The sequence below is a fragment of the Leptonychotes weddellii genome, chromosome 16, assembly GCF_054177405.1.
Source record: "Leptonychotes weddellii isolate Sample4059 chromosome 16, ASM5417740v2, whole genome shotgun sequence".
Classification (NCBI taxonomy): Eukaryota; Metazoa; Chordata; class Mammalia; order Carnivora; family Phocidae; genus Leptonychotes; species Leptonychotes weddellii.
Window position 1 is genome coordinate 33089880 of NC_138384.1, and position 18847 is coordinate 33108726.

Below are 18847 nucleotides of genomic sequence, written 5' to 3' on the forward strand. Positions count from 1 at the left end.
TAATTATTTTTGGTATATATTCACAAACTGTATTAGTTATTTAGCATATTTATCACTAATATTAGGTCACTAGTATTTTTCTGCACAATGTATTTTTAATATGATCTTATTTTTTTATAATATTTTCAAAAAATTAGCTGTAATAGTCTACTCAGTTGCATTTCATGGTTAATAAATTTGAAGTCACTGATGTCCTTAAAAAAAAAAAAAAAAAAAAAAAAAAAAAAAGAAACAATGCTAGGGTTTTTGGAAAGGTCATTTTCTATAACCACTCTGTTTAACGCATAATAAAAAGGGAATCTCAAGATTGTCCCAATCTTTACTCCCAGTAAAAAAGTACATGCTAATCATCTGATGTCAGGATGCCAACTGGTCAAATTTCCTTAAGTCATTTCCCCCTAATATCTAGGATTTTGTTCCACTGAAATAATCAAACATAAGTCTGCTCTAACCATTTAGCATAGTATCAATTAATTTTACTTGTCTTGGTCATTTGTGGAACAAAGCCTTCTTTTAAAAACTAAATGGGATACTTAAGTTTAACATCATTAGTCAAAATATCACAGAAGACATAAGCAGCCCACCAAATCCAATTCCAGCACAGAACACCTGTGATACATCTAGGAACGTGCAAACTTCCTGTTTTTGGCCTTTCCAGGCAGGGAGTCACAGTGCAGTTGTTTGGCATTTCAAACATGAAAAGATGAAGGTAGCACTTCAGCATGGGAGGGGGTAATAATGGGGTATGGGCATTTCTCTTCAGGAAAGTGGTGCTGCTACTGGGTATTTACCCCAAAGATACAAATGTAGGGATCCGAAGGGGTACGTGCACCCCAATGTTTATAGCAGCAATGTCCACAATAGCCAAACTATGGAGAGCCAAGATGTCCATCGACAAAAGAATGGATAAAGAAGATGTGGTGTATATATATATATACAATGGAATATTATGCAGCCATCAAAAGGAATGAAAGCTTGCCATTTGCAACAACGTGGATGGAACTAGAGAGTATTATGCTGAGTAAAATAAGTCAATCAGAGAAAGACATGGATCATATGACCTCACTGATATGAGGAATTCTTAATCTCAGGAAACAAACTGAAGGCTGCTGGAGTGGTGGGGAGTGGAAGGGTTGGGGTGGCTAGGTGATAGACATTGGGGAGGGTATGTGCTCTGGTGAGCGCTGTGAATTGTGTAAGACTGTTGAATCACTGACCTGTACCTCTGAAACAAATAATACATTATATGTTAAAAAAAAAAAAAAAGAGAGAGATGATAGCAGGAGGGGAAGAATGAAGGGTGGGGAGTCGGAGGGAGAGATGAACCATGAAAGACTATGGACTCTGAGAAACAAACTGAGGGTTCTAGAGGGGAGGGGGTGGGGGGATGGGTATTAGGGCACATTCTGCATGGAGCACTGGGTGTTATACGCAAACAGTGAATCATGGAACACTACATCAAAAACTAATGATGTAATGTATGGTGATTAACATAACAAAAAATTTTATTAAAAAAAAAAAGGAAAGTGGTGCTGATGGTTTGGGCAGCAGTTTTTAGCTTGTGGACCTGTGTTCCCCTCACAACTGAGTATTGTGTTCCCACTCCCCGATCCCTCCATCCCAATACCAGCAGCATCCTCCAGCCATTGTGACTATCAAATAATGGCCACAAACACCCCCTTGAGTAGGAAGGCTGCCCTGTTTGAACACTACTATTGTAAAAGATTGGTTCAGTTGATTAAAATGCTTTGGATGTGTTTATTGAAGTACCAAATACTGCAAACACAACAAATATTTATCTAAGAAAACTATTTCCATTATTGGGGCAGGGGGGGTTGAAGAGGCTCAGAGAATCTTAAAGGCAGAAGGCCTCTTAGAAACCATCCCAAATTTACAGATGGGGGAAAACAGTGTCCAAAAGAGGTTAAGGAACAGGCCCATGGTTCGATGGCTAGGAAATGGCAAAGCCAGAATTAAAACCCTAAATTCTAGTCCAGTACTTCCACTACGCTATGCTCCCAACTCACTCAATCCACACATGGATATATTAAAAGCTCAGCAGTTTCAGCTATGCCCAAAGGAACAAAATTCCTTTAAACTTACACACAGGAAAAATCAAACCCCCCCAAAAAAGTCACTCAGATTTGTTGGGATCTAAGAATTCATTTAATGCTTTGAGGGCTCTACTCCAGGCTTAATAATTCATCTTAAAATTAAAAATTGGAATTTTTATTTATCATCCCATAAGTTCTTCCAAGTTAAGAATTTTATGACTGTAAAAATATATATGAGCTCCTACATTAGCATATCCTGAGGAAGTGAATAGTTCCTGCTGCTTTTTAAAAAGAAAGTAGGAACTCAATTCAACTTCAAATTTTGTCAGTTTATAATAAATATATTGGTATAGTTTTAAAAAATAAATTGTGGACAACTGGCACCATAAAAAGGTAGCATGAGAATAAAGTGTAAAATGATCTTCCTCATAAATATTAGGAAAAAAGGAATCTTACTACAATGATAAAATATCCAACAAATACCTACATTTCATGGCCTCATGATGGGGGGGGTGGCCATGTTTCATGTGAGATGCTCCAAATATTAATGAATACTACATACCCACTGTGCTTATACACAATGATGTAACTTCACTACTTTTAGTAAACTAGCAATGTTTGGCACCTTTTGTCTTATATTTTTACCCCAAATACCGGAACATAAAATACTATTATAATAAGCCCCATTTAGCACACCTTTCTTTCTAGAATGGTACAGATGAACCAAATATCTGCTCATAAGCATAAAAACTTGGACATTTTCTTTTTGACGCACTTAGCTACCATTTTAAAGACTGGAACCCTAGACGGCCAGTTCCCTTTGGAAGACCTAACCACTTAATCTAATTTACTTTCTTACAAATGCACATGTGATCAAAGATGGACCCAGTGGTGTATTACTGGCCCATGGCCAAACAGCAAAGATAAGGCAAACTTATCAAAGTAGCTGTTGACTCTCAACGAAGGGCACAGCCCACTCCCAGTTCCCAGGGAGAGTATCAGATCTGTCTTGTTTCACTTGTGTAACTGAAGGTAGAAGGCAGAAAGCAAGAAGTGGGTGTGGATCCTGATGTCTCCCTGTGCCCACCTTCACTTCACGGTGAAAATTGGTGACTGCAAATACAACTGAAATACCTCAAAATGTAATCACTGCAGAAACAAAACCAGCAGGATCATTTTCACACTAACACAGTGTAAGTCAGATACTTTGGCCTCTTGATAGGGTGGATGCAGGAGCAATGGGAACATGAATATCCATACCTGATGAAGAAAATAACAGCAGCACTCCCATTCTGGAAAGCTTTTCTCAGATAATATCCCACCACTGCCTCTTAAAACTGAAAAATTCTAAATACTAACTTACTCCCATATGTGAAAAAGAAAATTTCCTGACCTATCACATAAGCAGGAAATCGGCTACCTAGAAGTGGGGCTAAACCCTCCGAACTGCTAACACCTCATTTAGGACTCTCCCATAGAGTATATTCAACATCACCACACAGACTTGAGGTGGGTGGGTGGGGGGGGTGCAGAGGGGTGGAGACGGGGCAGGACACACATAGCCAGGACTCATGTGCAAGAGACAAGACGGGAAACCTGGATACTACTATTTCTGCCAATGCCATAAATATCTTCCAGGACTTGGAAATGACCAGTTGTACCTCAGTCTAACCATTAGCACTGTAGAATCTGTGTCCCTGACACAAAGAAGGAAGATGGAGAAAGTTGATTATAGATATCACAAATATCTTGTACACCGGCCTGTAATTTTTAAATAGAATTAACTATCAAAGAAACTGCACTTTTTAAGTCTTTGAGGTTAACAATGTTTAACAGTGGCTTTATTAGGTGAATGCTTGAAAGCATTCAACATTAAATTCAATTTACTTCACATTAATGTTTGCAAATACATTATTAGCAATTCTTAAATATTTCAAATCAACTTAAGTATAGAGGGCTTGCTTCTAAGTCTTCTGAGGTGACAAGAAGACCAAAAGGAGCCTAGAACTTGAGTCCAGGTCTCTAACCAACAATCACCATGTCCTCACCAGTGAACTCATATGAGGGAACTTCAAGGTTGAGAGGGGCAGGCCCCTTCCTGATCCTGCCAGAAGCATCATAGTGTGACCCATGGCAAGGGCAGTAATAACCACCAAAATCTCCTGCATTTGCAATGGGTACACAACCAAGATGAGTGCAAACACCTATCAAGATAACCCATTCAGGTTTCTTTACTCGATCTAAATCATGCTGTGGGTCCCTCAACTGGGACACTTCAACTGCAGCCTCCTGCTCAATTTCCTTCTTGGTTCTATGGCGCACAAACAGTGGTTTTCCTCTCCATTTGAAAGCCATGTTCTTGCCTTCTGGAATATCGGATAGCTTGATTTCGATTTTCGACATGGCCAACACATCAGCAGAAGCACTCATGCTGGAAACAAACTGGGAGACGACATTCTTGGCAGCATATGCAACACCTATACTAGTCGTTGCAGTTATCAAATAGGAGAAAGCTTTTCTAGCCTCACTGCTCTCTTTTGAAGACTTCGTAGCATCTAACACCTCAGTGCGTCGATAGTCAGAGAAGTCAGGCACTCTGATGTCTGTGTGGGAATAACGAATGGAAGCTGGGACTGCGAAATAAACAAAGTTAAAAAACACAATTAGATGAGTACCGTGAAAGGGACATACATCAGGAAATAACCTTTGTGAATTCATAAGCAAAAATCAAGTTATAAAAATGTGAAATATGGCACTCACTGATCTCAGAAATTGTCAAGTTGGCAGTGCCAGCATATAAAATACTGAAAAAGAAATGAGGTCAATCACTACCTATCATACTGGTAAGAAATCACAAGATTATACGTGTAAACTGAGTTTCTCGTGATTGAACACTACTGATTCAGAATTCTTAACAATTTAGTGCATCAAATCTAAAAAGTTAAACAGTACTGTAAACAGCAATATTTTAAAATCCCTGAAAATTCAACCTGCCGAGACATAAAATTATGGTAACTACCTCTCGCATTCTCTGGATTACAAGGGACCCTAAAACTCCTTAAGTCTACCCAATAAGTTGATTTGTGACCATCTTATTAAACCAAATGTCTAACTTTACATTCCTATCTACCTACTTGCTGAAAGAACTGCTAAAAATTCATGAAATACTTATTACAAGATAATAAACATTCTGTGAACTGTCAGCTTAACTTTAGTTGCAGAAAATTTAGAGATTTCTATTTTATACTCTGGAGCATAAATCAGTATTACTTTAACTTCAAGTAAAGCCACTAATAGACAAAAAAGAACATCCTTATCAAAATATGCAACCATCAAATGAAATATCCAAAAGAACCAATTATTTCAATTTAGTGCAGGATAAAAGAGCAAAATTTTCATATATCCCACTTTTCAGTCAAGGGCAATAAATTCTATAAGCGTAAAGGCATTATCTTTCTTTTTCACTGGTGTGGGTCTCTCAACTGAAACACTACTACTGCAGGCCAATTAAATAGGCCAGATCTTTGTGTCAAACGAATGTTAAATAAACAAATAATTACTATTTATGTAGTATGTTGAATATAAGTAGTTTTGTTAAGATTTTATTTCTTTGAGTGAGCAAGAGAGAGAGAGAAAGAGGCAAGAGAGAGAGCATGTGCAAGCAGGGGGAGGGGGAGAGGGAGAAACAGACTTCCCACTGAGCAGGGAGCCCAAGGGAGGCTCCATGCCAGGGTCCTGGGATCATCACCTGAGCTGAAGGCAGATGCTTAACTGAGTAACTCACGCACCCCAGTTTTGTTAAAAAAAAAAAAAAAAACAACAAACATATTATGTCCTTTGTCCCATACCATTTTGAAATATCTGACAAAAAAATGAACTTACTGGCATCACTTTTAAGTATGTTTCAGGAAGCAAATCTCTTTGCAAATTGTATATGCATTTTAGGAAATTTGCCACAAGGTTTCCTTTTTAGAAGAGGGACACTAAAAATTCCTCACTGAGAAAATGTGTTGTTTCTAAAAGAAATATGTACTTATAAAATGCATTTTCATATAAGTTGCAATTCTACTTGGTCTACTAGGCTGTCTCATCCTAATATACTTCTTCAACAGTTAAACATTACAATAAAGACTATATCAACTACCTTCACGTGGTTCTCAAGGTCAATAACAATGGAAGCCCTAAGTACAATTCACCCTTGAACAACAAAGGATTCTGGGGTACCAAGCCCACATGCAATCAAAATTCTGTTATCTTCTGACTCCCTCAAAACAGCCTACTGTTGCCTGGAAGCCTTACCAGTCAATTAACACATATTTTGTATGTTATATATACATGTATCATATATTGCATTCTTAAAATAAGCTAGGGAAAAGAAAATGTTATTAAGAAAATCATAAAGTACATATGCAGTACTGTACCATATTTATATATATATAAAAATCCACACAGACGTGGACCTGTGCAGTTCAAACCCATGCTGTTCAAGGGCCAACTATATTCATAAAGAATGGTAACCTATCAACATTATTCTATGTACTTTTCTGACTAACCCAACATTTTTTGGAGGGGATCAGGACATGGGTAGTGACTACCTGAGATTCACAACTATGGCAGAGTGACATTGCATTATATACTACTCTACCTCTCCCTAATGCTAAACCTGTCAGTGTAGACTGGGGTTTGGGATCAAGTATGAATTACTTTCCTTTAGTACTGTCTGGGATTACAAAGGAAAGATGTGTATCATACTTAAAAGATGAAGGAACCTAAGTTCATCCTTTACATTAAAAACAGTATCTACAACCCCTGACCATGTTAACAGCATACAAGGAAACGTATAGGAACATTAAATAGAATGGTTTTGACATTCTCTTCCGGAGATTTGGTGGTCCAAGAAATCCAGTTGTCTACTCCCCTTTTATCTAGCAGGTTACACTTTATATCATACTACACCACCATGAACACTTTGGGAAATTAAACTGCCATATTGTGACAGTCATTCTCTAAGTAACTTACATTAACTCTTATTAGGTGTGACTTTAGCAGCAAAAATGCTAGCTAGATCTAAACTCGAGTAGAATCAGATACTTCTAGAAACAGAAAACGTAAGGGATTATAACAAAACAGGTTTTTGTTTTTTCTTTTAAGGTGAACTCTGATGTGCCCTGGAAATCTTCCTTACCTCATCGAATCCTCCTGATCGAATCCTCCCCTCTCACACCCTCAGTACTATCTTTCCACAAACCATCTAGACAGATTTTTTTTTTTTTTAAAGATTTTATTTATTTATTTGAGAGAGAGAATGAGAGAGTACAAGAGGGAAGAGGGTCAGAGGGAGAAGCAGACCCCCCCACTGAGCAGGGAGCCCGATGCGGGACTCGATCCTGGGACTCCAGGATCATGACCTGAGCCGAAGGCAGTCGCTTAACCAACTGAGCCACCCAGGCGCCCCTAGACAGGAGATTTTAATGTGAACTGAAGCTACAAGCTGAAGACATGATCACAGAAAAAGTTTGCCTTATGGTTCTGTATTATTTACCAGTTCTTGGAAAAGTCAGGTAAGCCTCTAATTTTTAGAAAAAACCCTTTAGCCATTAGACAAATTCCAAAGATCCTTTTTGCCTTTGCTGTTGAAATTTTCTCCTCCCTTATTGTTTCTCACCTCCAGGTCCAAAGAATAGGCTTAGGGTGGGCTAGTGTACTCTGTTCATGCCCTGAACAATGTCTCCAAAACCCACCGGTGCCCCCTAACAAAAAAAAAAAAAAAAAAAAAACACCATTTTATTCATCCACAAATATTCTGAACTGTATGCAAAATCTGAGGTTGTAGGAAATAGAAAAATAAAGGAGATTTTTCTCTATGCCCTCAAGCACAAGGTCAGGGGAGTCACCAGGAAACACAATAGTGGAAAGTGTTATGTACTATAAAGCATAAAGGAATCAGCAAATAAAAGATTTTATTGACCTGATCCTGAACAGAGATTGACCTGGTAAGACTTGGAAATATGAAAAATGGAGTGGATTATTTTACAGTAGAGAACAGGGTGAATAGAGGAAGAATAAAGAATGGGGGCAACTTAGTTGTAGGGCAAGCATTACTTGTCCTACTTGCCAAATCAACTGTCAGTGGGGCCAGGAAGGTAACACAATGAAGTAGGTCTGGTGAGGACTGTGATGAACTGGAAGAGCGCTTGCCTCAACTAAGAGGGCAGCCAGTGCACAGCACACTAGACTTTTCCCATGTAGAAACTAGAGTTCAGTGTTGCCAGATTCCAACATTTTAAGACACACAAGACGTCTTCCTTTTAAAACTATGCAGGTTGGGCAGACTACAGGCACACTGGCCTACAGGTTGCCACTTCAGGATTTCCAATCCGGAGCCTGAAAAAAGAAATGGAACACAAGCCACAAAAGATAGAGAAGGATTCGGTGAGAGTTGATGGCTAACTCAGTCTTTCAAATCAACCTCTGCCTGTTGCTCTTCTTGAGGAATAAACTGATTACAGTGTGAAAATAACGGCCCACCAAATGAAAACGCTGCTAATACTCTACACCATTAATGACCTTGGGGCATGTGTTAGTGTGTTGTTGTTGTTGGGAGGGGGCGTGAAAGAGAAGGGCACTGAAGGGATCAGGTGGTGGGAAACGGGACAACGTCCCAAATATTAATAGCAGTTCCTATTTTTTGGGCATGTATAAAGTGCCCCAAAATGTGCTAATGGCTTTATGTAAATTTTTCCATCTGAAACTCACGACATTACCTACGAAACTGGTATAATCATTCACCCATTTCACTGGTAAGGCAACACGTTTAGAAATCTGCCCAAAGTCAAACGACCTGTAAGCAACAAAATCTGTCAGACTTTGCTGAAACGGTCGGCCGTCAGAGTTCTTGAATTTATCCTGTGAAGTACAAAATTTGGCCTGTGGTTTACCCAGACTGGTCGCCAACGGAAACAATCCCTCAGAGGCACGGGAGGCCAGGGCCGGAGGTCACCTGCGATCGCTCACCCCAGCTGCGTCCGTGCACCGGTGAGAGCGGAGGCCCGGGAGGTGCAAATGATTGCCCAAGGTCGACCCAGCCCGGAAACTTAATCCCCCAAGCAGGGCTCCGCTCCACTTCCCCACCCTCCTCGGGTGTGCCCTGGGTCCAGAGCAAGAGGGAGCGAGAAAAAGGGGTCCCCTCAGCCCGGCTCACCATTGAGGCCCACGGAGGCGGCCAAAGGCCGGCTCGCGGCCTGGCCACTCAGCGACTCTCGGCACAAGAAGGGCCGCTTCACGTCCAGCACTGGAGGCTCCGGGGTGGCGGGCACCGAGGCCTGCACCAGGGGCCGCAGCGCGCCCGCCACCCCGCGGGACGTGGCCGATAGGACGGGCGCGAACGGGCCCGAACGGGAGGCCACCGACAACATGGCGACAGCTTCTCCAAACGCCGAGCCGGTCACAGGGACGACCTTCCGCCCGCGGCGCAGGCGCGAGGAGGCGCAGGAGGCGCGCCCCGTGACGTCAGCGCGCCGGCCCAAGTGGTGCCCGAGCCTGAAGAGGCGCTGCGTCAGAGGCAGGGCTACGAGCAGACGCTGAGGGCGGAGCCAGGCGGGGAGGAGGGTGTGCATCCTTCCGCGTCCGCCCCGCGCGCCTTTTGGTCCTGGGATCTAACCGGAAGAAAGTGGGCAAAGGAGTCCTCCGGGAGTGTCCCGTGGATCGACTTTGCGTCCCTCAGGGTAAAAACTATCTGTAGGAACCTAGGGATAAGAATAAGTTATCACAGTAGATTAAATAGGGGTAATAATAATTCTTAACATATGTTAGGGCATATACATATATATTAGGTTATATGTACTTGTAAAACCTGGAATAGAGCCAAGCATATAGTGACCATTATGTGTGTACTATAATGTTTATTATTAGCACTATCGAACTAAAGAATAAAATAAATAAATTTTTAAAAAGCCAGGGACTTAGGGGCAAAGCTTAATAATAATGACAATGGTAATGGCTTATGTGTATTAAGCATTTACTGTGTATTAGATTTTGTGCATAATCTTCATTCTTTCATTTATAGTCAAGGTTCCTGTGAAGTAACAGCTATTTTACTGATGAGGAAACCGATGTTTAGAGGGATTATTGTCCAGTACAGGATAGCCAGCAAGGGGTGAAAGGGGTTAGTCTGTCTTCTGAGTCTGTGCTCTTGACCATCACCAGTTTCCCTAAGTGAGATTTCAGGAGATGCAGGGATGAGTCCCTAAATCACTTTCTATCACATGGTGAGAAAGTTCTTTCTTTCTTACTTCTCTTTCAATCCTTCTGATTTTACACCAACGAGAAAGTCCTAGTTTGGTGCTAATATGTTGTTAATTCCTCTCTAACATTTGCCAGCCTCCCCTTAAGAGAATAGGCCTTGACTTGAAAGCCCTTGGGCAGTTGAATCAGTGGGTAGAGGATTTAATAATATTGTTTCTTTTCATGGTATTTATTTTGTCTTGATACTGATTTTCCAATGACTATAGTGAAATAAAGTTTGTTTTACATTTTTTTAGGTCAAAGTGAGTTAATTTAAATATTAAGTAAATGAAGTTTCTCTGTGCTGTGTGTGCGTGGGCTCTGGGACCTTGGCAAGTTTCCTGACCCCTCTATGCTTTAGTTTCCTCACCTGTAAAATGGGGTTGCTAATGATGCCACCTGGAAGGAGTAAATGTACTAATGTGTGTAACGTACCGACAAGGGGCACCACACGCTAAGCACCAGGTTTGTTGGTATTGTTTTTATCCTTCAATTCCTCCTGCCACATTTATGTTCCTCTCTCTAGGTCCACAGCACACTGACCACTTCCTGGACTCTGCTCAGGGTCTAAGTCTTGGCCATCGTTATTGCCCCAGGGACTCTGTTGTACTCTCAACACTGGAATTGTCCTCCTCAGTGGCTGCCGCACTTGGCTACCCATAGGTCTGGGCCTGGGCTCACCCCAGCAACAACCCTGATGGTAAGAATGGACACTTCCAGAGCAGCTACCACACACCATACACAGTTTGAGTGCTTTACATAGAATAGCATACTTAATGTCACTACAGCCCTTTGAGGTAGGTAAGAGTAAGTGAGGATGGAAAGAGGGAAGAAAGGAAGGAACCTTTGTAAGGCCCTCACAACCTTATCGTGGGGTAAGCAGAGTAGAACTTGCTTGCCCAGAGGGTCCAGACTCTGTGTTTAATTCCAGTTCTGCCACTCACAAACTATAATCCTAAAATGAGTTATATATAACCTCTGCATGTGTGTCAGCTTTTCTTCCGTAAAATGAAGATAATAACAGTATTTATCGCCAAAGGGTTATTTTAGGGATCAATTGGACTAATATATTAAAGTGCAAAGAATCATGCCTGGCACACAGTGAGTGCTCTGTAAATGTCCATAACAATAAAAATAACTCTTGCCATTTTATAGAGGAAGAAATAGATACAAAGGTGACAAATGACCTACCCAAAGACACATCATTTTCTTCAGCCTTATTGAGATATAATTGACATGCAACATGTGTAAGTTTAAGATGTACAATATGTTGACTTGATACACTTATACTACAACTTGATTACCATCATAGTATTAGCTAACACCTAAATCACACCACAGAATTATCATTCCTTTTTTTGCGGTGAGAACACTTATGATCTAGTTTCTTGGCAATTTTCAGATATATAATACACTATAATAACTATAATCACGATGCTGTACATCAGATCCCCAGAACTTATTCATCTTCTAACTGGAAGTTTATACTCTTTGACTGACATCTCCCCATCTCCCACAACCCCCAGCCCCTAGTAACCACCACTGTACTCTCTGTTTCTTTGAGTTCCACTTCTTTAGATTCAACATATACATGAGATCATACAATATTTGTCTTTCTCTATCTGAATTATTTCACTGATCATAATGCCTTCAGGGTTCGTCCATGTTGTCCTAAATAGCAAGATTTCCTTCTTTCTCATGGCTGAATAATACCGTATCTTCTTTATCCATTCATCCATTGACAGACATTTAAGTTGTTTCCATATCTTGGCTATGGTGAATAATGCTGCAATGAACATGGGAGTGCCCATATCTCTTTGAGATCCTGTTTTCATTTCCTTTTGATATATACCCAGAACTAGGATTGCTGGATCATATGGTAGTTCTGTTTTTAATTTATCAAGGAACTTCCATGCTATTTTCCATAGTGGCTGTACCAAGATACATTCCCACCAACAGTGCACAAGGGTTCCCTTTTCTCCAGTCTTCACCAGCATTTGTCATACCTGATCTTTTTGATAATAACCTTTCTAACAGGTGTGAAATGATAGCTCATTGTGGTTTTAATTTGCATTTTCCTGATTATTAATGATGTTGAGCACATTTTCATGTGCCTGTTGCCATTTGTGTGTCTTCTTTGGGAAAATGTCTATTCAGATCCTCTGCCCATTTTTTACCAGATGGTTTATTTTGTTGCTGTTGAGTTGCATGAGCTCTTTATATATTTTGACCATTAATCTCTTATCAGATACATGATTTACAAGTATCTTCTCCCATTCTAATGGTTGCCTTTTCATTTTGTTAATGGTTTCCTTTGCTGTGCAGAAGATTTTTAGTTTGACATACTCTCACCTAATAATTCTGCTTTGGTTGCTTGTGTTTTTGGTGTCATATCCAAAAAATTATTGCCAAGACCAATGTCAGGGAGATTTTCCCCTATGTTTTACAGTTTCTGTTCCAATGTTTAAGCCTTTCACCCATTTTGATTTAATTTTTGTGAATGATGTAAGATAGGGGTCCAGTTTTGTTCTTCCCCATGTGGTCATCCTGCTTTCCCAACACCATATATTGAAGACACTATCCTTTCCTCCTTTCAGTATTTTTGATTCCCTTGCCAAATATTAGTTGGCCATATATGTGAGGGTTTATTTCTGGGCTCTCAATTGTGTTTCAATCTTCTTAAATTTGCTAAGACTTGTTTTATGACTTTTCATATGATCTAAGCTGGAGAATGTTCCATATGCAAGATGCATGCATTGTTTCTCTTAATGGTGTCCCATAGTCCTATGGCTTCCTTCTTTCCTTTATTCTTTTAATTTTTTGCTCCTCTGATTGGAGAATCTCAGTTCATCTGTCTTCTAGCTCATTGATTTCCTTCTTCTGCTTGGTCAAGTCTGTTGTTGAAGCTTTCTATTCAGTTTTTCAGTTCAGTCATTTTGTTCTTCAGTTCCAAAATTTCTGTTTGGTTCTCTTTCATGTTTTCTATCTCTTTGTTCTTCTCATTTTGTCCTTATATTGTTTTCTTGTATCATTAACTTGTTTATCTGTGTTCTCTTGTAGCTCTCTAGGCATCTATGGAATAATTATTTTGAATTACTTGTTGCACAACTCCTGGATCTCCAGGTCCTTGGGCCCAGTTACTGGAGGTTGACTATATTGCTTTGGTGGAGTTGTGTTTCCCTGATTCTTGGTTGTCTGTGTTGCCTTTCATCAGTGTCTGTGCATTTGAAGAAGCAGTCACCTTTTCCAGACTTTGTGGACTGACTTCAGGAAAGGAAGACTTATCTGTGGATAGGGGCACATGTTGTGACCCTGCGTCTAGTGATGCAGGACACCAAGTTTGGAGGCATGTGGCTGCATCGGGTTTGTGGGGGTTGCATGTTGTCTCTTTGGCTCAGGGGTTCAAAAGCAACAACTTTGTGATCCTTCTGCAAGGGCTGCTGGGATCCTTAGAAGTGCCACCAAGTTCAGTGGTCAGGCACCGTGGCAGACACTGGTGGTGCCAGAGTCGGTAGCGTGCACACACTGGTCTGTGGTGGCCAGCCACAGGTGCCTATATAGGGGCAGGGGCCAGTTGCAGACACAAACACAGTGGTGAGAGTCAAGACAGGTAGCAATGGCCAGGGCCAATTATGGGCTCACTGGCAGCTGGTGGGGTCCAGGCTGTTGGCACACGCTCCTGTGGCTTCAGTCTCCCCCCAAGCATGAGCACTGCAGAGAAGATAGTGGTGGGCATCAGGGCAGTCGCATGAAGGCACAGCTGGAGGGGAGAGCCCCAAGCACACACGTGGTGGTAGGTGGCCAGCCACAGGGGTCTAGCCTGGCATCTTGCCCTTGTGCAGCCTCAGAGGCCCGAGCTAGCTGCCCCTAGTATAGTTCCTAAGCTCCGGTGGGGATGAGGGGGTGCAGCTGGCAGCATCAAATATGATACCTGTGGGGCAAAGGCTGGTGAAATCTGCAGGAATTCCACAGCAGCTGTAGTGGCCATTTATTTCTTCAGTGGAGAAATCTGCTGTGGTTCCCTGCAGAGCAGGTCATTGTGAAGCCCAGTGCTCCTGCTGCATGGTTGATTCGGGTAGCCCCTATTTTTCTTCCCTGTCCCTAGCTGTCTCCATACATCTCTACTTTGCCATTCTAAGTGCAGTGAAACTGAAGCAGGACCTCCGTGCAGTGCCCCTGAAAGGCTGGGGAAGCCAGTGGTTTTCCCTGCACTTCCTTTCCTGGCATGGAGAACTCTTCCTAGCTGGGACATTTTCTCTTGGCACTGAACAATGCCAGCTTGGGGGAAGGGTTGACTTAAGTAATATGAAGCTTGCTTTCTTCTCTTCTTGTGCAGTTCTTCTCAGGTTTTTTGTTCACTATGTTGCTAAAGTTTCTTAAGTGGACCCCAGAGTTCTTCCAGAGCTGTATTTGTTTGAGATCACTGTCTAATTGTTGACCTTGTGGGGGAGACAGAGACTGAAGTCTCTTGTGTTGCCATTTTGATGATATCACTCCCTCAAAGACAGGACATCAATAAGTAAAGGAGCCCATTTGTTCTGGGTTCCAGTCCAGAGTTACAGCAGGGAAGAGGGTAATCTGTGGCTGAATATCTGTCCTCTCATGGGAGATGGAGGCTGGAATCCAGGAGTAGCAGGCACATTGGAAGTTGGACCTATGTAGATCATTCTGGTTTCTACTTGCTAGTTTTTTGTTTTTTGTTTTGTCTTAACTAAACAGGCTGTTAGCTTTCATGCTTCAGCTTCTCTTTCCTTAAATGCTACATCTTGATGGACTGTAGAGGGAAACAATCTGGTTTGAATACCAGCTCTGCTCCTTACAGCTGTGTGACTTTAGGCAGTGGTGAGCTTCAGATTCCTCATCTGCAAAATGGGGATAAAAATGAAATTGCTGTAAGAATAAAAGAAGTACTTAGTCTTTGGTACATAACAAGAGCCTAATAAATGTTATTTTTGTCAATCAGAGGGTGAGGGATAAAGGGTGATGGTTGGGGCGGGGGGAGATAGCCATGGACCTGGGAATGTAAATATTTGGTAAACTTGTCAGTTCCCAAGAACTCTGAAGAGCAAAGTGTATGAAAGAACAAGGATGGAGGAGGCATGAGAAAAAGCCTGCCTTTTAGCAAATGAATGGCTTGTTCAAATCAGAGGTCACAGGTCATAGACTGGAGCTCTACTCTCTTCTCCTACTCAGTCCTGCCCAAGACCTCTTGATATTGTAACAGAACCAATGTGAGTTCCCTCCTTGTGGAGTCAGAAACTGCACCAGGTGGAGTTGTCCCACAAAGAAAACTTTTATTTGCAGCAAATAAGGAGATCGTAGGGAATGGCTTCCAAAGTCGTGACTCCCTGAGAAAGGGTGGATGGGTTCCTTTTGTCTAGGATTAGGGTGAATATTTAGATAGGAAAGTCTTGTTATCCTGTATAGAGGTGGGTGTAAGGTCAGACATGCACCTGAAGGAAACGTGTCTATACATACGTGGTATGTTATATAAATGAGGCTGAGGCTCCTCTTTGGGCAGAAATTTTAGTGTTATAATGAGGTAAAGGTAATTATAGGTCATTCCAGGGGTCACTCCATGGTCTGTCTGAACAGGCAGGTTTAGCTCAAAGGGGCTGGGTGGTCTGGGCCTGAGTGAGGTCTTGTCAGGGCAGTGGCCTTCATCTGGGGGGGTGGTTTCGGGTTTCATTGGCCTGAGTCAAGGAAAGCCAGAAAGAAGAGCTTCAGGAAAATTGTAAGACAAAGGTTAGTGAGTACAAGCAGGTGGGCTGTATAAGCCAGGGCTTGGTCTAGCTGGTGACAGTATGACATACTCAGTAATTTAAACCTCAAATATAATTTTAATAATTTCTATTAAATAATATTTAATAACTTAAATGTCAAATAATATTTAATAATTTACATAATGATGTAAAATAGCATTTACAAATTCTGAGTATTCCAGCATACACTTTGTAATAGACAGAATAATGCCCTCCCTAAAGATGTGTGTGTCCAAATCCCCAGGACCTGGGAATGTGTTACCTTACATGGCAAAAGGACTTTACAGATGTGATTAAGGATCTTGAGATGGAGAGATTATCCTGGATCGTCTGGGAGGGCCCATTGTAATGACAGGGTCCTTATCAGAGAGTAGCAGGAGATCAGAGGGAGAAGATGTTGTACTGTTGACTTTGAAGAAGGAAGAATGGTGCCTGGAGCCATGGAGTTGGGGCAGCTTCTGGAAGCTGGGAAAAGCAAGGAAACAGATTGTCTCCTAGAGCCTCCAGAAGTAACAGAGCCCTGCAGACCCATTTTAGACTTCTGTCCTCCAGAATTATAAAACAATAAATTTGTGTTGTTTTAAGCCACTAAATTTGTGGTAATTTGTCACAGCAGCAATAAGAAACTAATACACACACACACACACACTCCCACACATGTACACATTTGTTTTTTCTCTAAAAACTGGAAGATCTAACCACATTAGTCCTAGATCCTAATGAGGTAAATGCTTGCTGATCTGGGTTCTCCCTCATCCTGTCTACTTCACTGAGTTACATTACCTGCCTATCCGCTGAGGCCTCTGAGTGTGGGACCTCAGGTTTATGCAATTCCAAAACAAACCTGATCTGTTGCCAAAAGTAGTAGAATGTCAGGAAAACAAGGGACTCTCGGGGGAAATCGGAGGGGGAGACGAACCATGAGAGACGATGGACTCTGAAAAACAAACTGAGGATTCTAGAGGGGAGGGGGTGGGAGGATGGGTTAGTTTAGCCTGGTGATGGGTATTAAAGAGGGCATGTTCTGCATGGAGCACTGGGTGTTATACACAAACAATGAATCATGGAACACTACATCTAAAACTAATGATGGAATGTATGGGGGATTAACATAACAATAAAAAAATAAAAACAAAAACAAAAAAAAACCAAGGGACTCTCCCAGTCCCAAGTCTGAATTGTATTTTGAGATACTTCTTATTCCCTATAGTCTTACATCCATCTGGGCAATGGGTATGTGTGTGTGGAGCCAGGGAGGGGAGTGTGTTCTAAGAAGACTGTGCTTGTATTCCCCAGAGATCGTCTTCAGGACGTATTTATAACACATCAGTTCTGCCTATGATCCTGGATAATGTGCAGAGCCAGTGAGCCGCCTATGGCCTGCCTCAGGAGACAAGCCTCAGCCACTTTGATCTCACCTTGTACCTAAATGGAAAGGCAATCAGCCTCCCGCTGAAGGGCCCCCACGTCTGTCTCCTGTTTCCACGCCATTACCCCAGGAGATGCCTGGCTTCCCATTTCCAGTTCCAGTTGCTGTGACAGTTTCAGCCTCTCCCCTCAGCCCACGTCCCTCGCTTGAGCAGCGAGATGTGAAGACTGACAGCCACTTGAGAACTGCACAGACTGTCCCCAATTTAAGCCATTTAAAATGCATTTCTGTTCCATAAAATCCGTTTCCATGATTCTGTGTCCCTACCTCTTTGAAAGATGGTAACCCTAGGGAGGAGAAGAAATTAGCCAGGGAGGAGAAGTTCAGACGTGCTAATATTTTAATCGCTCGTTCCTTTAACACATTAGTCACATTCATTAAGTATGATTAATTTGCAGGCTTTGTTGAAAACCATATCAGTTTTCCTATCAGCCACACATCCATCTTTTGCCAAGCAAGCTGCTGCAGTAACACCAAAAACTCTCCTCCGCCTTTTTACACCCTGATTGTATTTTGTGCCCCCCGAAAAATTTATCGAGTTAATTAAACTCATGTATATAGAATATTTGCTAAGAACCCAGGCCCCTGGGTGAGGCTGACACTTGCTGCCTGAGTCACTTGGGGAAGTTACTGAACCCCTCTGAGCCTATTTCCTCATCTGAGAATGGAGATAATACCTATCTCAGAGGTATGTTGTCAAGATGAAATAAAGTTTGGGAATTGCTCAGTACGTTAATATTATTATAATTAAGGACTCTTGGGGTATCATGCATTCATTTAAAAGATCTTTACCCAGTGACTTCTATATGCCAGGTAATGCTGTGTGCCCCCTGCCAGCAATACGGCAGTGAACAGAATAAACAAACGTGTCTGGCCTTCAGGACCTTACACTCTAGGTGAGGAAGATAGACAACAAACATATATACCAGATGGCCATTTGTTCTATGGAGAAGAGAGAGCAGGACGAGAGGAAGGGAGTGCCGGGATGGTGGGAGAGGGTTGAAATCACCTAGTTCAACCATGTTGAGGGAAATACGTACCTCAGAAAAAATATGATTCATGTATCCAACCACTGAATGGATGTTGAGAAGCTACGAGATACCAGACTCTGGCTGGAGCTGGGGACTCAGGTGCCAACCTGGAGAGGCTCATGGTTTCAGGGGGACAGCCATGCTGTGTGCCCAGTTGTGTGACACTCAATGAGAAGACACCAACAGATGTACAAAACAAGGCCAAGTGCTAAAAGAGCAAAGGCTCCATGGAAGAGCGTGATCAAACAGGAGGACCCAGGGGATGGTGCTCTTGGTGAGGGGGACGTG

At 41.8% G+C, this 18847-nt stretch overlaps 1 protein-coding gene and 2 long non-coding RNA genes across 3 annotated transcripts; 1 reads left to right on the forward strand and 2 right to left on the reverse strand.

Annotated features, from left to right (window-relative positions):
* Nucleotides 1-3866: 3866 nt before the first annotated feature.
* Nucleotides 3867-9526, reverse strand: UQCRFS1 (ubiquinol-cytochrome c reductase, Rieske iron-sulfur polypeptide 1). Its single transcript, XM_006748655.3, has 2 exons — nt 9256-9526; nt 3867-4687 (listed from the first exon to the last, which is right to left on the reverse strand). Exons 1-2 carry the CDS (start codon nt 9467-9469, stop codon nt 4077-4079), a joined length of 825 nt encoding a protein of 274 aa, XP_006748718.1. The 5' UTR covers nt 9470-9526; the 3' UTR covers nt 3867-4076.
* Nucleotides 7998-9249, reverse strand: LOC145717564 (uncharacterized). Its single transcript, XR_014140882.1, has 2 exons — nt 8819-9249; nt 7998-8438 (listed from the first exon to the last, which is right to left on the reverse strand). It is a non-coding gene; the product is annotated as an uncharacterized LOC145717564 (long non-coding RNA).
* A 102-nt stretch (nt 9527-9628) lies between the features above and the next one.
* On the forward strand, nt 9629-16928 carry LOC115937532 (uncharacterized). Its single transcript, XR_004072798.2, has 3 exons — nt 9629-9778; nt 10864-11037; nt 16344-16928. It is a non-coding gene; the product is annotated as an uncharacterized LOC115937532 (long non-coding RNA).
* The last annotated feature ends 1919 nt before the right edge of the window (nt 16929-18847 follow it).

Excerpts from the sequence above, each read along its gene's own strand:
- UQCRFS1 (XM_006748655.3), bottom strand. The coding sequence starts at position 9,469 with ATGTTGTCGGTGGCCTCCCGTTCGGGCCCGTTCGCGCCCGTCCTATCG. Across the intron at positions 4,688-9,255 it reads CGCCTCCGTGGGCCTCAATG|TCCCAGCTTCCATTCGTTAT; the intron begins GTGAGCCGGGCT and ends TTTATTTCGCAG.